Raw genomic sequence first — 27,902 nt, 5'->3', positions numbered from 1 at the left:
GCAGAAGTGTGATTTAAAGGTCTTTACATTTTGACTTCAGCTGTTCTCAGACAACAGGCTCTTATCTTCCAGTGCAACTGCACAGATACAGCTAAAAACAAAGTTTTCTAAAAGCAATACCAAAAATTCCACAGAGTCCATTGACTTTTATTTTCTGAACGTTGGCTGTATAACAATGCCTAAGCCAAAACATTTAAGAGGTTGCATTAGTAATTGTACAACCATAAATAATTACAGAATTTGTACTTAACAAAGATTCAGACAGTTGTAAACACGGGTAATAATGGTGCCTCTGTCTTCTGTTACCAGGACAAATTCTCTTACAAGCAGTAGACCATTGCAACAGTATTGTGGGATAACCCACAGGTGCTTTTTTTATTCTCATCAATGTTGACCTCTTCCAAATATAACTTTATATTAATCGTTATTTGAAATCATGACTTTGTCCCCTGCCTGCAGAACACTGGGAAAAAAAATGTGGTAAGAATGACGTAAGAATCACTTATTGGCAGAATTGGCTATGTGGGTCCCAAGCCACAGAAATGCTTCCTTTTAAGGTAAGTAAATTAAATTAAGGCTTTTGAGACTACACGCTCAGTAAGTGAACCACAAGAGGAATAAGAATCCTTCATTAGAAAAACCTAGAAGACAATAACATAATCCATCTCAAGATGATTCTCTCTTGCTATCCAGAGACTCTCAGACTAAGTGAGAATACATAACAACATATGTTATTTTCCTGATAATTATAAAAATCTTTGCTTCACTTGACTTTCTCAACAAACTTCAGTATGTGCTTCCAGTTTGGGGTCATCTCCCTTCATATACAAGAGCTGCATATTCGTGCAGGAAAAAAATCATCAAACCTGTTCATATTCTGGCAGATGTCACTTTAATTGTGACAAATATCAGGAGAATACAGTATAGCCATTAGACCATATCCTGGATTCTGGTGGATACATTACAAGGCTCCTTTCAGTACATTCAAATATGCTGTCTACTGACAATAGCTGAAAGATTTCCTCCTCTCCTCCTCTTCTCTCCAGCTCAAGCATCCCACGGTTATAGTTTTCAACTCAGGAATGCCTGAAGTCCTCTGCATTTTCATTTCTCAGAAGGCTACAACTACAACTGCACCTTTGCATCATGACTGGGACAATCCATTCCTTGGGAAAAAAAAATAATTAAAAAATAGGCAAAGATACTGTAGAATCATAGACAGTAATTATAAATTCCCAACCTGATCACACAGATTCCAGCCTGGTACTTGGACTTCAAAGCAAAAAAAATGACTCTGTATAATTTTGCGTGGTGACAGGTGACAGGCACCAAGTGGTATGATTTAAGGTCATGTCTGGTTGATACTACTGTAACACAAACATTGCAAGAGTAATGCAAAAATCACAAAAAGGTAGTTAGGACTTTCTGCATATTACCATTTGCTTCTTCCAAAAGTCTATTTCTGTCTAATTGTCATTGCCACCTACTGTCACTTAAATCAGGGTAAAAGGAAGACAAAAATATTTCCATGACATCTTAACATTAATTAACAGCACTACTTAAAAATGAAAGACATCATTCTAATTTATATACCATCTAAGAATATGTATTGTCTTTGTAAAAAACAACAACAACAAAAAATCTGCTCTGTGATTGAAAGCATTCAAGTTGAACCCTGAGATGAAATGCTGAAATTTGTGCAACAGAAAGTAAAGGGGAGGGAAGAAGGGAATACAGAAGGGATACAGTAACTCACACTTTAAGCTACTTGTTTTATTTTATAAAATAAAGTAGAATAAATGCTAAAAATATTGAGGTAAGCTTTTGTGAGTGAAAAGTAGTAAGTTGAACTCTTGAACACAGCACCTTATGTGGTCCCAAAAAAGCTACCTTTTCTATTACATTATTTTTTCATGTCTCTAAATGGAAGTACAGCTACTCATTCATTAACAAGCACCACCTAATCAGGTTATTCGGTAGCACTCTACCTTTCTAATATAATTTTAATTGTGAAATTGTTCTACACTAAAAACATACTAGAACATATCCAGTTTATTGATATATTCATAGCCTTGAAATACTACATTTTATTCAGGACATTTACAGTGGGAGTATGCAAAATTTCAATTTTAAGAAAGGTGTCTGATTTTGGAAACATCTTAAAGTAGACTAGCTACTCAAAACAGACTGCTTACCTTACTTAGGCTGCTTTGGACTGACAATTTTTCAATTCAACCAATGATTTGTATGTATACAAGGAATATCTACTACCATGGGACTTTCTGGCTCTGACTCTTAATTCTAAAATCTTCCTAAATATAAATTACTATGAAATAACAATAACATTAGTAATTATTTGTTCTTCCCTGGGGCATTTGCCGTCAAGGCCAAGCTGGATTCCATGCTGAAGATGGATTCATTCACAAGAGGCACACAAACATCCAGCAGGTGCCTACCTGCAAAATGACAGCACTAACATACATGGATCTCCACCCTGGGCTATGAGTCAGATCATCTTTATTCTCTTATCAGCATGTAAATAAATAAATAAATAAATAAATAAATAAAATTTTCTAAACTTTAGGATATCTAACCTACAAGTGAAAAATTAAGTTGAAAATTCAGCTCAACCGAGCACTGCATAGACATACTGTAAAACCAAAATGTCACTGTCCCAAAGAGCCCTCAGTTTAGGATAAAGTACCCCAGGAGTAGGGGTTAAGAGAAAAAAGAAAATGAATGAAAACACTGGCAAACAAAACAATGCAGTAACAAAAAGAGACTAATACTCAAGCTGAGCAATAATCAGCTAGTTAAGGAGATCAACAAGTTAAATCCCAGTTGTTACCATAATTTCAGCAATTTCAATGGGTTTGGGCGATGGTGGATGCACACAGGCATTGCTGTGTTTCCTCCGTTTGTCAGTGTCCTCCTGCACACAAGATACTGTGCTCTACAAACACAGAGGTTCCACTTTAACCCCTAGTATTCTCATTTTTCATTCGTTCCTTGCTTGATTCTACGAGTAGACAGTCTCACCCTCCCTCCCTATTATATCTTCTCCCATTATCTATGAAGACCAAAACTTTTATTTGTCAAATTATCAGTCAAAATACTGTACAATGGAAAAACTGGATAACACATAAATAATGTAAGATAATATCAACATTACTGATTAAAACTAGTACATTTATAGGCATCCATGATTCTGAAAAATAGTAAACTGTAAGGAAAAACAAGTATACATTGCCTCTTAATATAAAAAATTCTCCTTTTAAAACCCAGTCCTAAAGTTTACTCAAACCAGATAATCAGATAATTTTTTATTTCTGTCAAGAACATAAAATAAATTAAAAAATATATAAAAGCTTATTTGAAAATTCCAGTCTGTAGATAAAAACATGAAATGCATGTTAAATGACAGTTTCTTTAGATTTTCATTTAAGGAACAGAATCTTCTTTTTCCCTGATAATTTACTGCTTGATTTTCTTTTCAGTGGCCTTTAGAGCCACACTATCTGAAAAGTCAGCTTTATGAAACTGTAGTACAGATATTCTCATCTTCTGCATTTATTTCCATATGAATAGAAACCCGGACACTTACAACTTATCAAAAAACCTCAATTCCAAACTCTGTGAAAGTAGAAAAAAATTAACCTGACATTTGCATGTATCTGAAATCGCTAGAAACATTACTATGCCAGTGTATTTTCATGAGGAGAATAATTTATAGCACCAAAGCACTGGGTTTTACTGCAGTTGGGTTTTCAAAGCTATCATGCAATGCTTGAGTATTTGAAAACTAAGGCATCAGCTGATTCTATATTGGTGGCATGAATTTTTTCAAGGTTATGTCAATACCACTCAGAAACTGAGCTTCTACAGTGCTAAAAGCTCACAATTTTAATAAAAGGTAATGAACACAATATAAAACAAGCCCAAAAAATTAAGTAGCAGAGCATAAACCACATAAAAATACTGTACAAAAAGTTTGATTTGATATTGAGACTGTAAGGAATTATTATAGTTGTCTCTAAGGTCATTATTGTTGCCATTAGGTCAACTAGGTCATTACTGTTGTCTCTAAGTCTCGTTATTCTACCCTGAAATTTTTATCAGCACTTTTACAACAATCGTTCCACATAAATTCTAAAAACAAGTAAAAAACCTCATCTGCATCAATTTCTCATCAACCTCCTTCATCCACCATCCAAAGGCTAGACTTCCTTTGACAAAGGTGTTTATAAGAGGTGGTTTTTGTAAGGTGCTTATAAGAGGAGGAATGACTGGAAAAGCTGCTCCTCCTTCTGTCATCTACACTCTATCTTCTAAAAAAGACTTTACTAACCAAGACATAGGACCAGATAGATGTGTTGTGGGGCAGCCACTGATAGGACAGCCCAGAAAACACCGAGCACAGGCACCTTATCAGCAGTCTGCTCCCCCAGCTCACTCCACTGATCACACCCAGACCAATGTCAACCCTTTGAGGTTAACTCACAGGCTGCCCTTTTCTGTCAAGGCAGCTTGGGTGTACTGCACGTGGAAACAGTGAACTCCATAAATGATAAGATGGGAAGCTCTGGAAAGATAGCAGCCAGTAGATCTGGAGAAATCTGATAAATTTTCATCAGCAAAATGACTACATGAGAAATAATGTTTAAGTAAAATCAGAGTATTATCTTGTTTTTAGGTACCAGCTCATGTTCTGCTTTCTGGACATTTTGTTCAACAAATCAAAAAGCAAACTACATTCAATAAAGAATTTTAAGATTCACTAAAATGTTTCCTCTAGAAGAGACACTATGTGTTTGTTCCAAACAGTGTTAGAGGCAATTCAGCCAATTCAATCCTTGTCTGAAGAGTCAGTCTCATTTAAGGGGCACATTCAGACAAAACATGGTTTGGAAGATTTTCAGTTTTTAAAAGCAATCTGCATTGTTGCCTTAAAAACAAAGCTATTGAGGAACCTCCTTTTCTAACTTTTCTATTATATTAATTGTTCCTAATATTGTAATAATAATTGTAATAATAATTGTTATTATTATTTGTTATTAAGACTTCTGTTTTTCAAATCCAGTTTACTAATGCTCTCCAAGAGGTAACACAAAAGACTGTGGACTTCAATGGCTCTGCAATAGCTTTGGCAGATTGATAAGTCTTTATCTGACAAACTGAATTTGGGTTGTTCTCAACAAAGGTAACAGCTACAAATATCTTACTTTAATGTAACCCCAGGGCCCAAATTTTGTCACAAACTGCACACATACACATAAACTAGCAACTGATGGGGATTGTAACTCTCACCTGCTGTGACTAGACACATTTGGGCCTGTTGCTTTTTTAGTTTTGGGTTTTTTGGTGAGTTAAAAACCTCAAACAAACAAACAAGCAAACAAACAAAAAAACAGAAAAAAATTAACCAATATGTTCCATCAAAAATTGAAATGAAAATTTTCTACAGAAAGCCTGCCAACAATCATTGGAAAGATTCCCACTGTTATCTAGAGGTCTGAGTAATTACACCTTTAGAGTATAACTGTGAAGTATTTTAATGTAAATCCAAGCACAGCCTAAACCATAAGACTGCCAACAATACTACACCTCTTGAGAAATTTGTGTGCAGCTATTGATTCAATTTTGAGAAACATGATGTTAGAAACACTCATGGCACATGCCTAGAGCACTTACCAGGATGCATTCATAGATACAGTACCAAAATTTTCACAGTGTGTCTTGCAAATATAACAAATGTTTATATTCAATCACTAGCTATATTATTATTAAATGGTAAAAATCTTAAACAGCATAAAAAAACCACAGAGACAAAATTTTCAAGTCTAAAAATTGGGGGGAGGAGGTTTACCACGAAGAACTAGCAACTCATTATTATTTTTCTTTACTAGAACCCTCATGAGTCAAGTGGTGTACTCTTAGGAATATGGTGTCCACAGCATTCTCAAACACACACTGCAATAAATAAGGAAGAAGAAAAATGGAGTTCAGTCTACCAATAATACATTGACAACCAGTATATATCATAGATTCACAGAATGTGCTGAGTTGGAAGGGACCCACAAGGATCACCGGGTCCAGCTCCTCCAGAAGCACAGGACCATCCCCAAGAATCACACCATGTGCCTGAGAGTATTGTCCAAACATTTCCTGAATTCAGACAGGCTTGGCGCTGTGACCACTTCCCTGGGGAGCCTGTTCCAGTGCCCAGCCACCCTCTGGGTGAAGAAGCCTTTCTTGATATCCAACCTAAACCTCTCCTCACACAACTTCAGGCCATTCCCTTGGGTCCTGTCACTGGTCACCATAGAGACAAGATCAGTGTCCGCCTCTCCTTTTCCTCTCACAAGGATCTCATGGTAGGAAGGAACAAGTACTTTTTGAAAATATTAAACAGCAGCAATGGACTTATTTTCCCCTTAATGAGGCATCAGTTGTTGCTTTATTATGAAAAATCCTCCTAAGAGAATAAAGACACAAAAGAAAAAAAAAAATTAGATAGCATACATGTGCTGGCTACCACACAGGAGAGTTTTTGGTTTCCCTGTGCAGCTGTCAGAGCAATCTTCAGTCCCAGAAAACTCCTTTACAGGGGAGGAAAACAAAAATTAAGACCAGCACCCCTCAAACAATATGTTGCATGGTTTCCCTTTCATCTTCTTTGAAATTCAATTGTTACCCAGGCAAGCAGCACAGCCAGAGCAAAAATTTAACAGTTTAAAATCTGCCATTCAACTTACCTTTGTAATAAATTAATTCCTGCAACACACAACTAGGAGTCTGTTATGCCAGCTGTTCTACATTAGCAGAATGACAACTCCTCCTTTCTTTCCAGCTGTGACATATCAAGATAAGACAAGATTTTTGACAGATCAGATTTGGATTGGCCACAATTATTAGATACACGTTATGGAGGAATGACTTGGTTTGCTTTAATTCTTTGATGGAATATACAGATAAGTAAAGGGCAATAAAAAGACTAACTACTGTAAAGGTATTTTGCATCTATTTTACTGGTTAATAGTTCATTTCTAGCAATGCTAATCAAAAGTAAACAAAAACACTGGGGGAGAGGAGAAGGGAGCAAAGCAGACATGCACTATTTTTGCTTATGATGGATTAAAATGAACTCTGATATCGCCATAATCACTTTTTGGTACTTTTGGATCATAGATCCACTTAGGAATTTGGCTCTTGGGATCATTTTTGTTCATAATATTTACATAGCATTTTAGCTCATTATTGTTGAACATGGGATAGCATGGAATATTGAACTCCTTTTTTTGCAAGAGATGCAAATAAAATCTTGATGTAATATTAACTCCTAACAGACAGCTATAGCTCATGAGTGTTTCTTTAACGGATAATTTTGTCTTTTTGTCTTTTTTTTTTTTTTTTTTATGTGAGTCAGTTCTGAAAATCAGCTTGCATTACTGGTGTATTTTTAAAAACAGAGCTCCTCTGGATTTTGAGCCAGAAGTCTCATTTTACAGCAGGACTGGTGCTACTCCAGAGCAAATTGTAACCAGCTCCATCTGCTTTCAAAAAAGAACACAATTCCAGTTGTCTACACTCACAAAGGAAAACATTAGAAAATCTTGTAATTTTCTTCTATTATTCCTATCTTCCATTCCTCTGACTGATCCATTTGGTAATCTTGAAATTATTTCTTTATGTGACAATTTGGAAATACATAGAGAAGTGGCATTGTAAAAAGCAGCCATGTTGCAGTAGACAATGATAAGAAAATGCCATCTACTTTAGCTATCACTAAATGGAACTAATTAAGAAAGTATTCCCCTATCTAATGCACAGTCAAACAGGTTCATGTATTCCTGAGAGCAGATATAGATTACTACTGGTAAATTAGGACAAAGAAAAGAGATACAATGCAGTAACAGCTAAGGCATGTTAAGTATTTTGGTAAGCATGACAAAGAATAAGCCTCTATATTTCCTCTTTTCTGTGCACAATCTTCTCCTCCTTCCTCACACATATTTCTAAATGACATGTGTTTTTGTATGGGAGATCACATTCTACCAAGAAAGAGACACATTCATTTCTTAGGGATTAAATACAAGGATGGAATCAAGGGATATTACAAGCAAACTGTAAAGTCTTTAAATTAGACAGTCCTTTTTACTGTATTCCTACAGCAGCAGCAGCAGAACTGTATCCTGATTCATTAATGATACTCCACAATGCAAATGAATAGCCATGAGTACAGTATATTTATTTTAAACACTAGGTAAATATATTTGACCTTCAATATGAGGATCTTAATGCTCTGAGAAAACTCAATGATAAATGATTCAGAAGATCTTTCAGTTTTACAGAAGAATAAAATTGAGTTTAAGATACTTCCCTGAGGGTACAAAGAAAATTGACAAAGCTAGAAAAGAAACAGACCTTCAAGTCTTTTGCCTAAACCTTAACATACACAATCCTTCCTAAAAGGAGTCATACAGCAGCTACCACATAGCAATATTTATATCTATATTATTAATAAGTTATTGCATAACACCTACAGATAGAAATGCTGTTTCACAAAGCTGTAACTGCTCCATTCTAGATATAGAGTATGTTCAGGCAAATTAAACTACCACCTTCCAGAACTGTGACTTCATATTGATCTGCAACCTTGTATTGGATTTGTGCGGCCAGATTTTGGTAGAGGGGGGCAGCAGGTCTACAAGGGTGGTTTGTCTTTGTGCATTGTAGTTCCCTTTGTTTCTCATTTGCAATGCCAGCAATAAATCCAAAGTCACTTGACCTCTGCAACCAAGCCAAAAATAGCACCTGCTGAAAATTATCCCTTCCAAATTACACATTAGGGACACAGTGTTTACATCAGGCAATTTCAAACAACAAATAAAGATTTTTGGCAGCTTCCCCCCAGTCCTCTTTTCTTGGTACAATGCCTCTACCATACTTACTAATAACTACTCACTGTCATGGACTTACCATGCAACTTATTAGTGGCATCAATGCAGTAATTCAGACAGAAAAGAAAGTTTAATCCATGTCAGTCAGATGGCACAGGGACCAAGAGTATTTTAAGGCTGCACCTCATATACCAAGAGCTAAGAGCAACAACTATGCTTCTGACTGAGGTAGAGAACACAGAGAGAATCTATCAGAGGAAACAAGTAAACACACAAATTCCTCACCAACACTACCACAAAAAATCTAATTTGAAAAAAATTAATATACTTACTACTACAATTGTTTTAAAAGACTCAAGAGCTCTCAGCTGTGATTCCTGTCCTAACCACTGCACAAATGCGCACACAGGTACACAGTGTGACAAAGACCTTGTACTAAGGATACTATTTTCCAGAAAAACCAACAAATGGACTACAGAGAAAGAAAAACATTTTCAGATTCAATCACACTAGAGATTTTCCTATGCATTGTTGTCCACATTACATGTTTATATATAAGCATTCACTCAAAATACTTGTATGCAAAAATGTACATGCAGGTAAGCATGTTCACACACAGAGTTATCTTCATGTTTGTATATGCACACGTACTGAAAAAAAGGGATAAGCTGGGGTCAGTTGAGCACAGGAGAAGGAAAACAAAAGCAAAGCAGAGGGCAACAAACATGCAACAAGGATAGAGGGAAGATGACAAGTAATGAGAATACTCCTGACAGAGAAAGGAGAAAACAACAGTAACAACAATAGGAAAGGAGAAGCAGGCAAAAGAAGTAATACCAAAAGCCCAAGTAATAAAGACAGCCTGCTGACTTGCATTTCAACTACAGGTTTATTTTTCATCAAAAATAATAAATGTTAAACTGGTACCAAAGCTACTTTGCTACAAACTTTTGATATATCCCAGTATTCTGGAGCTGTCCCTCACCCTGGTAAAATCTACATTTGGTCACTTAGGTAAAAATGCCATTAAGAAACATTTCTGTGCCCAATACCAACAATTCTAGAAGACATCAAGGATTTCTAGTATCAAAAAAGCATAGGGATTTTGCATAAACCAATGTCTACTGAGATAGAATTTTATTACACCTTAACGTGTTACAAAAAGAATATTCCAAGGCTCACTTAACTAACTTTAGAGTATCCTGAAGTAAAAAAAAAAAAAAAAAAAAAAAAAAGAAGAAACCCCAACTAACAAAACCTCAACAAGAAAACCTACAAAACCTTGATGTGAAATAGAGGAAACATTGTTATTAAACTCAGTAGCTCTATGAGTTTTTTATTGTCCTCTAGCAAAGAAGCTTTTCTCATTTACCTGCAGGAAACAGAGCATAACTATGTTACTTTGTACATATCCATATTTATACATATTTAAATCAAAATCAATACATATGTGCTTGCCAGTAACTAGCTGTGAAATGAAGGAAGAAAATTATAACCATTTCCAGAGTACTTCCCTGCCTTTGCATTCTTTTGTACTTGAGCACTGGAGAATCACCAACATCAGTATCTAGCCATTAAAAAGATGAAAATGAAGTATCTTCCCAGCAGTATTCTTTTATTGGCCTACAGCCTACCCAACATGCACCTTGTTACTTCAGGTTAAGCTGTAATAAAGCCTCGTCTTCCATTCTGGTACAATACCCAGGCTCTAGAGAGTCACATTCGAGGGCTGTGTGCATTACGAATGCAACCTTCACAGTATAACTTGTCCCTAATTTTGAGGTTTGGGAGGGTTTTCACATGTATTTCTTTCAGTAAGGATGCAAAAAACCTAGGAAAAAACTCATTTGTAGAAGCTAGGCTTTAAATTTTTTGTGCATCATCTCTGCATTCATACAAGCCTTTCTCATTTTCTCTATTCAGAGTGTGTATTTACGCATCGTATCTAAGAAAACAAGAACTGGTTTAATTTAGGACTACTAATTGTTGTTGGCAATCACTCAATGTTCCACCAGATGATTTCATTCAGAAGCTAAAAGCCACAGTAACAGGCAAGGTTGTCCTGTCATATATTGCTTTAGACTAGGCCTATCTAGAATGAATTTAAAAGGTCATTAACTTTGCTCTACAAGCAGACACACGATGCAGTTTCACAAGACAGTTCTTGTTTTAATGTTTATAAAATGCAATCTTAAAAAGGTCTATATATCCCTCCCACAAAGGCACACTGCAGTACAGCCATTCACTTGTTTACTTCTGATATAGCAGCAGCAGCAGATGCTTCTCCTTCCAATTTCAAAAATTAGGCTTCCAGGGAATTAGAGAAGCAAATAGTAGGACTTCCTCATGTGACACACAGATTCAACAACACTTACAATGCATTACTTGTACAACAGACAGCAGAGTTAATTAGGAAGCTGCAGAGTCCTTGACCTGAATTTAGGATCCACTTAAATCTCAAGGTACCATTACAGTGATTTCAAGAAACTAGCTCAATACAAATATGGTAAAAATACCAACAACAGCAGCAGCAGCAGGTTTTCCCAACGACTTTGTAAACACAGAAGTACTTTTCTCTTAAAGTAGAAAAATTATCAAAGCAAAAAAAGCTTTAGCTGCATCCGAGTCAACCTTGCTCTAGTGATTTATGTGGCTTTCAGAGATTCAAATCTAGTCCAGAGCTGGAATAAGCAGGAGGTTCAGGTGATTTTTACTTACTTCCAACATTTTGGGAGGAATTCTGGATATTCTTTTATTAGTATTTATTATATGAATATAATATAGTTCAATATAGTGAAGAATTCCATAGGAAGCGCAAGTTCAAGGGAAGGGGAACAAGAAAAGAGGCATTTCCTCTAAATGCATGGTTTGATAAAGGATAATCAATAAAATTTAGGAAAATGCTTCCAAAATCAGCAAGCAGGATAGCTGAGTGATACTGGACTCCTTATGGAACCTGTCACAAAGATGAGATTTCAAGCAGCAGAAACCTCAAAGCAACTTTTGAAGGTATGATCTTCATGAAGCTGGGTGATAAATTCCCAAAACAATGTCACAGTGCAAGAGAAGAGATCAGCTAGAAGGACAAGCTCAGATTCTCCACTGTACAGTGTCATATGCAACTGCTTCTCAAACTTAGGATCCTTCTTAGAAGACAAAAGATAGGACAAGGTTGCAGATTAGTTCAGCATTTAATACTTGAAGTTCATAACATTTTCCCAGATGATTTCAGGACAAAACCAGACAAACAAATATTATTGAGAACAGTTTGAAAAATAACAATGCTAAGAGCAGGAAAACACTAAATAACAATTACAGTGATTTCTTTGCTTTTTAGTGTCAGTGTAGAGAAACAACAACAACAAAAAAAGCTTCATTTACTCACTTAGCTATTTATTATCACTTAAAATATTCTTTGTACTGAGGCTAATAAAAACTTTGTTTTAAAAAGGCAGGAGCAATAGCAATCAAAACCAGGATTTATAGTATAAAGTCTTTAATTTTCTTTTCTACTTGACATATTTAAACACTGCAGGTAGTATTTAACCACCAAGGTGTCCTAGGGAATCTTGTACAATCATAAGATACTAATTTCATTAATTTCACTGTTTTCTGCTTCTTAGCCGTTGTATCTTACACTAAATCAGAGAAGACCATTTGAGACCAGACACTTAAATCTACCTTTGCAATGTAACTGGGAGAGATTGGAAACTGTGTCCTTAGCACTAGGTGAAGATCAAGGCCAGTCAGTCAGTTTATTTTTCCAGTGGGGAGAGGGAGGGAAGTAATCAACCCAAGTGAGAAGCCACCTTTCTTCTCACTCAACTCTGTGGTGCATCTCCCTAGCCATGCTGTGTACATACATATGGAATAGTAGTCATTTCAGCTATCTGATTACACGAAAATCTGCCAGCAGTAACAGCTGCAGAGCAGCTGATGGCCTTCCAACCAGGCAGTGATGACACCCTGTACAACTTTTACTTGGTATTCCTGAATAAAACCAAGTTCTGTTCAGTTATCAGGCATACATTAACAGCAACAACTGTAAGACAAAACTGATAGCAATTGAAAAAGAATGCAACCATCTACAAAACCAAGGCACACTAACAAAATATATTAAAAAAATCAGCTAGCCAGTATCATTTTAAGAAAATAATTCATTTAATCAGTATTTAATTTCCTAGCTGTTTTGGTGCAGTACTGGGACAAAATACTCATCTGTAATCAAGTCTTTCTTGCAAATAGTGGCTTGGGGAAGGCAATGAAAAAGTATAAAAGAGAAACATGTACAATCTTATTTACATCATGGTTCTCCAAAAGGAAAAAAGCCCTGTTAATATGCAGCAGAGGACATGAGTTTACTTTATAAATTATTAAATATGGAATAATATTCCATAAAATTATATTTAACTTCATTTATTAAGACTGTAAAGGTTGTGTCGTTTTTGGTTGGTTTTTTTTTTTTTTTTTTTTTTAATTTGAACTTCCCTAGCAGTGTGCACAGAACAATTTCAGAAAGTGAGAAGAGTCAGGTGGTGGGGCCCCAGGGAGGTTTGACAGACAGGGAGATAATTCAAGTCTTTCTAGCAAAACTTTTGAAACAGAAAACACATGGAATATGGAGGGAGGAAGCTTAAGGGAAGGAATGACAGAGGTAATATATGACAAGCTGATATGGAAAAGCAACTGTAGTTTTATCCCTACAGCCCATTTCTTCTTATCAGCTGTGCTGGCTCTTCTTATCTGTGCCTAATTCTAGGGTATCAAAGTAAAAAAGCAAGAAAAAGAACAAATATCTTCCCTCAGCCCTGATGACCCCTCATCATTCCCCTGCTGCACTATTTTTGGTTAAAACACTTATATGTCCTGAAAACCACCCCACAAAACCCCTGCCAGTTGTTGTGCAATATGGGATAACAGTGAACGTTGAGCCTAACGAATCTCTGATGCTTCAGCAGCTCTGCAGACCTCCATTGTTTGTAAAGCATCCCCTGTCAGACAGATGAGCAGACAGACAAGAACCGCACAAAATAAACATGTATATGCACATATGTGTAGGAGGGACTGAGGTGTGTGAGGAGAAAGCTCAGTTAGAGCAGCCTGGGAGAAATAAAACAAAATGGGAGACATCAACCTTTTTGTTCACATAACAAGCAACATCATTCAAATCATAGGTCTTCAAATGAAAATGCACTGTTAAACAGGAATAGCAACAACTATGGCCTGCCCAAGATTTCATGCCATTATTTTTCAAAATAGTTGTTGGATGACTACAGATTTAGCCATAAAAATGAAAACTGAGGTGTGAAAATGGGGAGCACAGACACAGTAGTAGTATAGTGTTCGTGAGAATAAATTATGCTTCTGGCCCAACTGCCTCATGAGGATGACATCTGATTTTCCTGAAATGCTGTCCCATGCACTGAATATTGACTAGGACAAAGGACACGGGATAGAGGAACAGTGTGATGTACATGCTGATTATTCCTTTTACATCTGTCCCTTCTAAACCTTCTCTCTTGATTTTTTGTTTTAAGGAATTGTGTATCAAGACAGCCTGGTGCTTTTGACAGTAAACTATTATTTTACCCTACCAAGCAAAACCTGACTGATTACTGGATTTCTAATTAATCTCCAAATGGCTACTAGGGAGATCAGCAAGGTATCTAACACTAGACAAGGCTTGCTTGCCATTCCTGCTAATCAGTTATATTTAATTATTGTCCAGTAATAGTGCCTTGGTGTCTATTTGAAAGTCCCTCCAGGTACAGTATCTCACCTACCTACCAAAAGAAAGACAAGAAAACAATGTCATTTGTTCTGAGAACAACAGAGATTGTTATACTTTCTCATATTTAGCTTCAAAGCATATATTTGCAGAGGAGGTGGTACAGTGCTAAAAACCTTCCTCTATTTTTATTTGGTTTGGCTCTGTCTCTAAACAGAAAAATCAGGGCCTTTTGTCAAGAGAGTTTAAAGGAAATGTGATGAAAAACTATCCCTGTGACCACTCTGGGTATTTAGAATTCCAAGACATGGACGAGATGTGCAGAGGTACAAAGTCTCCTGTTTTGGAAACAAGAAATTCTGCAAGAATATAATTCCTACTGTATTCTGCATGATGGGTTTCAAATCCAGACACACATCTTTTGTTGTGAGTCAGGATAGGGACTCAGAGGGCTTGTCTGAAACACCCTAGACATTGTGGAACAGAAAGCAGTAAATTAGTTGGCAGACAAAGCAGATATGCCAAACATTTAAGGCACAGAGTATTATTGTTACTGGGAGACATTTTGTACATTCCTGTATTTCTGAAACAATTTTACAGATTTACACGTGTTCATCAAATTATACTTGAGGATACAGCCACCTGTGTTGTTTACTTGTGTGCTGCCTCACAGACACCTGCACACCCACAGTGAACCACAGTCAGGCTCCCACCCCCAGGCTCCAGACTTCAACAGGGCCACAGCAGCAGCATCATTCTAAGGCTTGGCTTTCCCTGCCTGCAGCAAGCAGGTGTTTTTTGAAGATACAATGCAACCTGGATAGTCTGTCAAAGAAATGGCCACAATGGGACTTTTTTTGTAAGGAAAACATTAAAATTAAATGAGTGGAGTAGTCAGGAAATTTTGAATGTGCATTTTGGAGATTGGCTAGCATAAACCATGTATGTGGCAGAAAACTACAAATTGCAACATTGATTTTGAAAACAGAAGAACTCTTCTGAATGATGAAACACAGATAAGACAGCCCCTTTCAAGTTTTAAACTGGTAATTTTAAACAAGTTTCCTAGAGAAATCTGTTGTTCAAAAGGCTAGTTTATGGCTCTCTCTGCCATGTGCTAAAATCATGAACTTGCACAACATACTGTAAACAGCAATATATGGACCTGCTACTCATTGACATTTCTGTCCTAAAGCCTTGAGATTTATCATACTGATTTAATAAGGAGTTACAGTACACTGTGGAAAGGGAAAACAGATGCAGAGGCAGAGCATTTAACCTGAAATATGTAAGTGGATGAAGCAGTATGGCTGGTACATTAAGCCTGGAGGAAGAAAAGGCTTCTTTTGGACCGAGTTACCATGGACACATGGTCCTTAGGCAAACAGAAATGATGGACACCCCAGAACTACTTATTCCAGCTCATTCCCAGTTTCCTGAGGCTTTGCATCCAGGCAGAAGAATTTGTAGAGGAAAGGCCTATTCCTGTTTTCTCGTAGAGGTCAAACGAATTAATTACAATCATCTTTCAAAAACCTTTATTCTCTCTGCACTATTAGCCTGTCTCCCTCCTTTTCCAAACACTTCAGCCACAAAAATCAGACTATTGCTGCCACATGGCTACTAAACTAAAGCTCTAACTTCATGACCAAGGTTCATCTTTTACTGTGAGCATCTGCCCAGTGACACATGCCAGTCCCACAAATATAAGCAAGCCATTGCCAGAAATCAACAGAAATGTCATTGCATCTTGCAGCTACAGGAAGAATAAGGACCTGGACAGTCCTGCAGCCACAAGAGAAGTATGCACCTATTTAATGCAGCTGATAACGTTTGATGGGTTTTGAGATAAAGGGGTATATTTCAGTGTCATACATACTAGCAACATGAAAAAATATTGAAATATAGTTGTTCAGCCTTAAATCCAGACCACAGAAAAATAACCCTATGCTATTAAGTATATAGCATACAATGAAGTTATTAGAAAAGTTAATCCCAAAGCACAGTCTGCCTTTTTAAAGCTACCTGAGAAGTCTTATGTGGAGTTTTTTCCTCAATTTGACTTTTCTCCTAAATTGCACATGCAGAAAACAGTTACAATACATTCTGCAGCAACACAAGAGTTGAGTCTTTTCACAATACAGTATTTTTTTATTTACTGAAAGGACATAAAGTATCCAAGAAATACAGCTTGACTCTTGCTTAGTGTGATCCAAGTAGTAAGCAACTAAAGTACTCATGTCAGCCAGTAAGTCAGCCAATATTTCCTGAAGTGGTAAAACGTAAAATTATGTAAAAATTTGATTTAGAGACAATATAGCAAAAAGAGATAGCCAAATTCCTACTACTTCTAATGTTTCACCACCACCTATAAACCTTCTTTTTTTTTTAAACATTAGCCTTCTACAATGATATTAGCATATCAATGCTATTCAATTGCATCTAAAGATCCCTGAATGAAACTAAAACTAACAAGACTTCTGTTTATTATCATCACATTTACTTTTTCAGCATCAACCACAGCACAAAAGCAGAGCCTTTGGTGGTCACTGCATAGTTCTACAGATGGATAAAATATCTACAGACTGGCTCAAAGAAAAGACTTGACCTTGAGGTACAACAGACCCTCTTTGAAACAAACCTTCCCCTCCTACGCAATCCAAAGAGCTCATGTCGAAGAGTGAATCTGCAGGTATTAGGCATGAAGGGAAAAAAATTCTTTTGAAATAAGAGGGGGGTTGGAGGAAAAGGGGACTCTGGGTTCCAGGTCACATAATAATGGTTCAAAAAACAGTTCACCAGATGGTGAGATTAATGCTAACATTTCTCAGCTTTTCTTCTGTGCCACAGAAGGGTGGGAATTATGAAATAGAGAAAGTACCACGTTTTAAACTAATTATCATTTATCACATACCTCTCTCCTCCATTACACAAAAAAATGCTCAAAGGCTGAATATATTTTCTGTAATAATTTCATCATGTGTGTTATGATAGATTACCTACAATTCTCTGCACTTTAGAGGGTTATTGGCTATGAGTGAATGACTTATATTAACCTAGACAAATCTCAGAGACACTAAAACCAAGTATTTAATTTTATAGGTCTTACAAGTGTTTTATGTTGTACATAAACTACACTAATTTTGACTTTTTTCCCAAATAAGATCAAAGATATTTAAAACATTAGACAGAAACATTCATACCAAAAATTAAAAAAAAAAAAAAAGAAAAAAAGCCCAAGCCAGAGGCATATATTGTAAGTCTGTGTAATAATGAAGCATGTACCTGCACTTCAATACATTATTTGGACAGTCCCACTGAACTTATGCAATAACTCAAAGAGGTCAGTAAATCTCACTTCAAGGCATTGTATGAAGCACACCACAGCCTCAGATGCTACATCAGAACATATTCTCTCTGCTGGCTGCCAGTCAGGGCAGGCCTTACCTTAGAACCCAGGCAAAAAGAAAATTAGAGTGTTTTGAACTTTTAATAAACTAGAGATTGAGAAAACCCATGAAACAAAGCAAGCAAAAAGCTTTCTTCAGGAAAAATCCATCAATGTAATACCAAAAGATCAATAAAGCATAGGTCCTTCTATTACCCCCCAATAGCTTAAGACATCAAATTGAGGTTTATGAAATAAACATTAGAAGTATTTCCAGACCATAATATGAGTAAGTAAAGGACATGAACTTGGAAGGTGAGATTTTTAGGAGAGTCTGTTGCAGAAGTGAGATTTCCGAAAGAACTTCCCATACTACGGAAGCATGAATTTACATGCTTAAACTGCCTTAGATACTGAAGGATAAAAATTGAACAATACATTATCCAGAACCATGTGTAGGACAGAATAAGAAGGGTCTACCCATGCATTCACAGTCAAAAACAAAGGTCTCACCCTGTCTCAGGCTGATGTCAGATTTTTGCTTCAGGTCAGCAAGTCCAGGTTTTGACAGACAGTTTGCTAGACAAATTCAGGGAGTTCTCTGTTTTGCAATATCATGTGAATACAGCAAACTACTTTATCCTCAAAAAACATTCATTTCTAGCTTACTGAAAATCATCAAAGAGTTTGCAAGTCATTCAAATATAATTAGTAATTAAAAATAATCTTACCTTCTTTTGATCTTCCAGTTTATGACTTACTGGATTCCTTCCATGTTTGTTCATCTCTGAAGATAAATCCATCACATTCACTCCTTGCCCTTCAAAATGAAATCGGTTCAGCAATGCAGCAAACTAATCCAAAAAGCAGGGGCTACAAACACAGAAACATGGTGCTTTTTTCCATCACACACCATCTCTGAACATCAATGACGTGGGGAAATGACTAAGAAATGCATCGATTGAGCTGAGGAAAACTTTGCAGTTCACTCTTGAGACTTTCCAAATCACCATAGTGTTTTTAAAAGCTGATGCTTAAGAAGAGAAATATTCTTCTACCACTTTTAACTCCAACTGCTATCTGTATCTTTCTTCACAGGTTTCCATTTTACAGGAGGTTACATCCTGACTGTGAACCTGTTGAGATAAAAAAAAATTATCATCAAGATTGATTTACAATTTTCTGACACTCTTTATATTATCTGTCTTCATTAGTGTGTGCAGATTTTGTATGGTTTGGGGTTGAGGTGGGTTTTTGGTTTTTCAGATTTGTTTGTTTTTGTTAAGTGGTACTGGAGTTTCATTTAGTACCTGGCAGGATGACGAAATATATGATCCCATTCATTCCCCTCAATATCCCACCTGTGAGCATACAGAGTTTTCACTGAGAAGAGCTAGTGAATTCCAACTACCAATGTAAAGGAAAAGTTATAGGAAAGAGAAAAGCAAAGACTATTTGACTAAAATACTGAAAACACTAAATTAAAAATGGACAAAAAAAAAATCCTCCTTAAAATGCCAACTCCCACTCCTAAACTTTCTTAATGTGATCCAGTTAGAAACAGGACAAAGGCACAAGGGTGAGATATACCCAAAAATGAGACAAAATCAAGAGATCAATATTGATACAAAGAAGCACTGATAGCAGAGTACCCTGTGAGATACAATTTCTTGCCCAGACTAAAGAGTGTTCCAACAAGAAACAAAATTATAGTTATTCTCAACACCACATGTGAGGCATCTATTCTTATCCATATTTATCTTCACATCCAATTGAACACGATAGCAATAAAGGACTAATCAAGCAATAACAACAAGTCCTTTACAAAAATAACTAGAAACAAAACAGAAGACGCATTTGCCTTGGGAAATCACAGGAATATAAAGAATCATACACTAAGCTACCACATGAGAGAACACATACCCAGACAGCTTGTTACCTAACACTACTTTAGCCTGGTACATCTTACCTCAGAATCAAATGAATTTTCCTTGCTATTCTAACTTTTGAGAATCACCTCCTTCTGCAGATAATCAGTGTATTACAAACACACTCACCAAAGGAAACTCAAATGCTTAGAGACCATTTTTCTGTTCATTATTTAGAGCATCCTGGGGAAAGTCACTGAAATAAAAACAAGACTAAGGTGTTAACTGCCCATAAAATAGGAAGTAGTCATTAAAACTATGCTGTTAAAATCTTCCATAAATTTATGATTTTATTGGATTAAGAAGCAAATCAGATTCAATAGTATACTATAACCTTCCCAAGCACACATAGTTTTTCTCACCCCATTTTCACAGAATCTGAAGCACAGCAGGACAGAGCCAGATCTCACTCTCAGGTGCAGCCTGTTCCCACCCCCACCTATGATTTCCCCCATTTGACAGCTTCACAGATCCACAGAACATACAAAACCATAATACCAGGATGCAGAAAGATAAAACATGAGATACTGCTGCAGGGATCAACATCTGGATTCATGCTTATAACAGTTGTAAAGCCAAGGTAAGTCAAAACCAAGCTGTTAAAACCCAGCAGTTTCTCTGGTTCATTTCATGGTCAGACATGTGAATTATATTACTTCCCATGCCTGGCAATTATGCTATGCTAGGCAATTAAGCTATTCTGTGGAACTGCACGGTGTTTTCAAGCCAAAGTTGGACAAATGCGAATAATTTTGTTTGGACTGCCCTCATTACTTTTAACATGCAAAGCAGAGGGTGGCAATTCTTGCTTCTTCCATTCAACACATTGTTCTGTGGTCTTCAGCCTTTTCAACATAAACAGCTGTAATTAAATGCTCTTCACTGGCGTTTTGTTTTTCTTTTTTTTACAGTGGAACCGAATTTATTATTCACTATTTTACGCCGATATTTAACATACACACAATCACAGAATAAAGTATCCATAGTCCTAGATAGCGTGATGATCACAGACAAAATAATAGATTGTTAGTAGGTCACCTACAACTATAAAAGTCAAGGTGAGTTAGAGCTTTTTTACAATTTTATTCTCCTTACAGACACAAAAAAAAGTCATTCAATAACAATTTTTAATAATTTTGAGATACTTATAGTAATATAGTCTTCCAGATGCACTTAACACTGCAAACACAGGCCTAAAGGAAGTGGAGCAAGCTATCCAAGCCAGGATCATCCTTGGACTTTCTTGCTAAATAGCACAATGAGGAAAATACTATGTGGAAATATTTGTGATCGGGGTTGAGGGGGATGTTAGTGACTTCCTCCTCTACAGAAACTATGGAAAGTATTCACGGTGATGAAGCTTCTGGTTTAAGTATCTCAAATACTTGCCTAAATTCAAGTGGACTTAAGTCAGGTGAAATGTGTCTGAAATATCTTCTACTTCTCTGTAAGCTACTGGTTACTGGCAGACTAGTGGGAAACAACCCCAGAATATATTCTGAGAATTAACCAGAATTATCCTTTCTATACTGCCCTTACTGTCAACACAGATAGCTCTCGAAAAGTTTACACTGACAGGATTTTCAGAAAGCAACCAGAATCCTCAAGCTCCCTGCAGCCTCTTCCATGTATTAGTAGTAGCAGAAGTGATAATAATGATATTTTCATGTAAGTGGCACATTCACTAAATATTTCATGGAAGTTAACACAAATACCTTTACAGAATCCGGATGTTGCAAATCAACCTGACTGAGGAGAATGTTCAGGGAGGGGAGTTGTAAGCAACCACTGTTTTAGTCAATTCTAATAGCTCCACAAAATCTACAAAGAAAAAGTTGCTGTAGGAAAACTTTGGATAATGAGCTCTTTCCCTGGGTTTCTTCCCATCGTCATTGGCCCTCAGATGTATTAAATCTCCATGACCACATAAGGTGCATTCTGATGGCTACCTGGGAGGCTTCACACCAAAACATTGCTCTGTGGTTGTTATCACTGGCAAGGGTGGGGACAAGGGCTACGTTGGAGACTCAATCTTCTCTTCCAAAATCCTGTTGTGCCCGCATGGACATGCTCAATTTTCACCATACCATTAAAGCAATTTTGAAACAGGCCCAGGTATAGAACTGTGACTGTAATTTGCACTTTTCAAATTCTCTTGTTTGTGTACAGGGTAAGTTGACTGAATTGCATCCTGGGTATTATCAGCTGCACCGATAATGGTTTATGCTTAATAAGAGTTATGTTCTTATTTAAAATTTTCTGGAAATGTAGATAGAGAAAATATTTTCTGGATATGCTGATAGGAAATGCCATGCAAACTTTAGAAGGACATAACAGCAATTTTCAGTACTAATACCTCATTATTAAAATGGAGCTTCTAGTTTATGTGCAGTTGTAACAAATGTGGAATCTTAGGGCTGGGAGGGAGAACAACTGGAGACAATACCCTTTTACCTATTTCAAACATGACAGTGTGTGTGCCAGGACCAAAAGCAAGTGCCACCTGTAAACCTCAGTGTACAGCTAAAGTAAATCCCAGATAAAAACCTGCCTTTTTTCTTGCCCATCAGTGTTCCCAGGGATGGCAGCAGGGCTGAGAGAAATGATGGGAGAATATCAAGACACTCTGACTCCCCTGAGATTGGGAACGGGGCACATCTTGTGCCAAACATGCTCTGCCCCACTGTCCTTGATGCTGATAAGGCTCACCATTCACATTCTGCAAAATTATTCAGCTGCACATTGACGACAGGCAGGTCAGGAATATCAGGGGTATAACTTCCATACTTCACATGATCCAATGAATCTTCTAGATGATGTGGCACCCCAGTATGGCTCTAATAACTTACCCGTAGCAATAGTTTCACAATGGCCTTAAAAAACCTCTAACCATGAAAGCTTCCTATCTTTCTTTGTAGTCTTTTCCCACAGGGAGAAAGCGTTAAGGCTCTCTGTATGGGTCTAACTTCAAACATTATGATCAGGCACACAAAGAGTTATCAGAAAAAGAAAATGATGTTGACTCTTGGAGGATTTGAGAGCAATTCCAGGGAACACTGCTTTTAGCCAGCATTCAGAATAAGAAGCCAGTATCTGTTCTCTGCACACACATATGATAGAAGTGCCATAGAAAGGGTTGTCTGCACCAGATAAAAGCAGTCTGGAAAGGCAGCTGGTGAGCCAAAAACACATCTCTAAGCACTGAGGCTTGCCTACAGAATTATTTATTCTGATACAAAATTAATTCTGTTCCAAACACATGCCTGATTCACAGCAATTCAAAAAGCTGCAGTGTTTACAGCCCTTTCTAAACAATGTAATGGTTTTTACTTAGATGAAAAGTGACCCCATAGAGACAAGTCCAGAGATGGTATTTCCTTTATTAAGTGCATGTATGGCTCAAAATTTTGTATTATTTCTGTAAGTGATGTCACTCTATCCTCTGCATTTCTTCACACCCTCTTCAGCACAGAATGCTATGTGGAGCTACCACATTATCAGTGAGGATAGAATTACAATTGTTTGCATTGTTCCTGGCTCTAGTCAATGCATATTAAAACATTTCTTTTCAGATTTGTATGGATTAAAGGAAAAGATAAAGGGCAATCTGATATTTACATCCTTGCAATGCTTTTCTGCTAAGCAGGATGCCAATTGCCTCAAAAATCATCAAACTGAATGCACAAATTAACAATGGTGCGCATAATGAATTAGAAAAAGGAAATCAAGAAATCATATATATAAACACACACATATATATTTATATGAGACTGTTCTATTCTCAGAAACCTTTGTTATAAATGGTAAAGCAACTCAAATCTATCTGTTTTTTTCAAATCCTTTTTATCTTACATTGCAACCTCCATCAAACAGGCTGAATTCTTTATACAGAATTTATAGAGCTGCTATTACATAACAATTTTATTTCAGGTTTGGAGCCAGTATCAGAAAGGAAGGCCTTCTCTCTTCCATCATCCAATTCTTTTGCCACTGAGTATCAGAGATAAAGAAGCATAAGAAAGGGAATACAAAGTCTATTTTTAAGAGATAGTCCAGTCTAGCCTTTTACTATGATGTCTCCTAAAGATTTGTTGCGAGGGATGACAGTTTTGTTGCACACAGTACTCTGTGCCAAGATCTGAGCATCAGCCCTAAATGATATTTGGTTATCTTACCCAGCACTGTCCTGCTACATATGCAGTCTCTTAAGAGATTCATGAAATGTCTACATTTCACAGTGCCTTACAGCACTTCTGCAGACATGCTGCAAAGGACAAATTCTACCTTATATCCATTCCAACTCCAGTTTCAGTGGAATATTTCTCCATTTCTGCCCAAACTTGTTTTGAATGTTCCTCTGTACTACTGAAATAGATGAAAACAGTATGGTGTAGCTTTCACATTTCTGATGTTTGGAGAATATTTATTTACATGCTAAATATTCTGCAATATTTGTATTATTTTTTATAACTCTTTATGTATAACAAAAGAGCTACCTTAAAAAAGAAGACAGGGAAATATTCTCCAAAACCTACCAAAAACCTGGATGGGATATGAGAGAGAAAGAAAACACTAAGGCGGAAATGAAGGGGACTTTGGAAAGCATATTCTCATATTCTAGGTATACAATAGAAAGAGTAAGCAAGAAAATACAATCAAACAATGCAAGTACGCCTATAAGGATCTAAAATTGCTCTGACCCATTAACCAAAGCAGTCTCTTTATGCAAGAAAACTATTTATGAGGCTCATGAGAAAGGCTAATCAAAAATAGCAGAGAGCTCACATACCTTTGAAATTTTGTTTCCTTGGGGGCTATTAAGCCTTCATTTCTCTTGCTTTTAAGTTTTGATTGGCATGCTGAGAAAAGATACAGCTGACCTGTGTCTGAGCAGTGGCTGATCTTCTGGGAGTTTTAATCATTTACAGCTATTGCTCTAATCAGATAGCCAATACACAAAAAACCCAGAAAAATTGCTTAACACTTTTTTTTTTTGGTGCACTTTACAAAATTTTTAGGGAGAAAAAGGCCCCTGGGCTTTGGGAAATATGTTGATATATGGTAGCCCTATGGAGACTAATATATCTGGTATATTGCAATACCTCATGTATGTTAAAACTTTACTACTATCCATGAATGGAAAGCAGCCCAAGGGGAGGTGTTTCCTCTCTGGTTCATAGGCTGTGAATATGACCAACAGGAGCACATCTAAAGGTTCACATATGCTGCTATTTTGAGCAATTTACATATTCAAACACAAAAACAGCATACTGAAGGGTTACCAGTCACTCTTACATGAAATACTTAAATTCACATCTCCTACTTTACTGGAAATAAGAACTTTTTCTCCCCAACTTGATAAATCTAAGTTCTTGAAACTTAAGAATATCATCAAATTACATGGCCTCTCTTGATCTGTCAAGGCTTGCTAAATAGCTCAACTGGATAAAAAATTCAGTTGCATTTTCAGAACATCTTAAACTCAATGCCTGGTACAAGTGATAAAGCAAAAAATCCTACCTATGCTCACAGATAATTTCACAGCTGCTTCAAAAGCTGACAATTGATTCTTTCAGTATTTGTTTAGTGGCAGGCTTTCCAGGTGAACCCCATGCTCATCACAAGAAATTACATATAGGTGCTGATCAAACATTGCAAACAGTGCTCTGTTACCTCAGTATTCAATTCATGTCCAGACCAGTCACCTGCAATTAAATCAATTGATTCAAGCAAATATGTGGCTGAAACAACAACTCTTAGAGACTGCAGAGCAGAGAGATAACTGACGAAATGAGACTGTCAGTTTGGGGTAGGGGAAGGAGGTAAAGAGAAGGGGGGAAAAGGATGAAAAAGGACTATAAAAAATTTTATAGAAAGATCCAAGTGAAAAAAAAAAAATCAAATATTTGAAGACAAAAAGCATCAGTAGGCGGTGCTGTCTTAATTGTAAAGTAAAAAGATGACCTTTGATGGTAGAAGTTTGTCCTCACAATCAATGCATCACGAACTACTTTAAATCTGGGCTGGGAAAGACCTTCTGGGTAAATTGCTTTCTGGTCTGCCAGTGCAGAATACATTACTACATTGTATTTTTGAATGCTTTATTCTGCTATTACTCTAAATTCCCAAGTGACACAGCTCACAGTGCTTCTCACATGAGAATGTTAAGCAGCCCAATAGAAAAGAATCCTCTAAGAAGTTTTCAAAAGATGGGTATATTGACTTATGATTTAAGATGAATTTTACAGTCTTCAAACAATTTATATCAATATTTACCAACACAGATTATTGCTCACACCATACATTTTTTATATTGATTGTAACCTCACAATTTGGAACACATTAAAAATCTTCTTTTATTAACACAAGTATCTAAGTAAACTTTGATTTTTGACTTATCTTAGGTCTCAGTCCATTCAAGTGAAACTTGAACAGACCTTGAGAGTATCACATAGGCAACTGCATTTTAAGATGTCAAAGCACTTTATCAGTTGTTACCAAAAATCTCAAAGATGGAAGTCTATTCACAGGTTATGTTAAAAGAGTTTTAACTAACAATAACATGGACTGGAAATACAGGAATACCTAGACAGTCCTAAGCTTTATTGAAAATGTAGAATTGAAAAGGGTTTGAGGTAACATCTAGGAAATAATTGTTATGAGAAGTATAAGGTCTTTGTGTCTTCCTAGAGCACATGTTCACTCATGAATGCTTAAACTATGTCTCAAGACAATAACATACTCAAAGAATGTCACACTCTACTTGTAAAGAGATTTGCATCACTAGGTACACCATATTACCCAGTGCCTGTGGGACAATCTTGAGTTGGATTCATCTGAACAAACATTGTTGCATAAGTCTAAAATCATGGCTTGATGGTCTTGCTATAGTTTTAGAAAATAAATAGGCAATTTTAGAATGGAATTCTTCTCATCCAAACTAGCTGAAATGAATCATGACCTGGAGGAATAATGACCTAAGTGGCTTTGGAATGCACAGTCTTTTGCTGTATGTATGAAATCAGGTGAGAGGAATCTTTTCCTTCAAACCACACATCTCTTAAGGGATGGAATACGTGAGGCTCATACATTCAAACAAATGCTAGGAAGCCATTAAAAAAATTAAAAACCAAAACCCAAAAACCAAATTAAGTCTAAACACACCAACACACCTAATCAAGTCCTACTGGAACAATCTCATACAAGTAATCTACCAGCTATCTCCTCATTCAAAGTGGATGTCCAGGAACAACAGATTTTTCTGTTTTGTCACAGGTGTAAATGCTGGCTGCCATAATAACTCAGCTACTCCAGGGGAAATGAATCTTCTCCTTTCACACAAAGTTACCTACAACAATTGCTTCACTGAGAGCTATGCCTCTTTTTTCTTAAAAGTTTAATGTTGACTTGGTAGATAGGTTTTCAATAGTGTCACAAAAACTTACTGATTCCTTTTAAGTAGGAAAGGCATAAATACACCTCAAGTACTTCAAACTTTTTTCCTGTTCTTTATTTGTTTATGTTAAAGAAAGTGTATTCTACCACTACTCAAGTCAATAATAAACCTTCTTGTTGTGATTTAGGAATGATACTCTCCAATTTAGTCCTGCTAAAACCACTCCACATTTGCTTCCCTCTCCCGCTGCCGGGCGTGCACAAAAGGCGTAGATCATGGGTTGAGATAAGAACCATTTACTAGAAAGAGCAATGAAATAAGAAAACAGTAACAGCAACAATATTAATAGGACATGGTGTAAGACAAAGAAAGGATTTCCAAAGAAAGCCTGCAATAGCAGACAGCAATCAAATACCAATCAGCTCTTCCCCACCACATTGTCTCCCACTGGAAGAAACATCCTTCTCAAAAGCAAAAGAGAGACCCTTTTCCCAACCCCAGGCATTGACTGTGAGATAATACAGAAAAACCTCTAGTCATAGCTCCTTAGCTACTACAAAAA

The 27,902-nt window shown here is 36.6% G+C and overlaps 1 protein-coding gene across 5 annotated transcripts in view; it reads right to left on the bottom strand.

The window, feature by feature from the left end:
• The window catches only part of NAV3 (neuron navigator 3), a 509,706-nt gene that overhangs the window by 361,482 nt on the left and 120,322 nt on the right, over positions 1-27,902 (bottom strand). For all 5 annotated transcript variants that reach the window (XM_038153422.1, XM_038153423.1, XM_038153424.1 and 2 more), the window contains exon 2: positions 18,748-19,152. In XM_038153422.1, the coding sequence (XP_038009350.1) occupies positions 18,748-18,819 (72 nt within the window). In that variant the 5' untranslated portion in view covers positions 18,820-19,152. The remainder of the gene's footprint in view (positions 1-18,747; positions 19,153-27,902) is intronic.

This window comes from Motacilla alba, chromosome 1A (assembly GCF_015832195.1).
Source record: "Motacilla alba alba isolate MOTALB_02 chromosome 1A, Motacilla_alba_V1.0_pri, whole genome shotgun sequence".
In the NCBI taxonomy this organism is placed as follows: domain Eukaryota; kingdom Metazoa; phylum Chordata; class Aves; order Passeriformes; family Motacillidae; genus Motacilla; species Motacilla alba.
The sequence above is the reverse complement of the archived record's forward strand: the minus strand, read 5'-3'. Positions and strand labels throughout refer to the sequence as shown.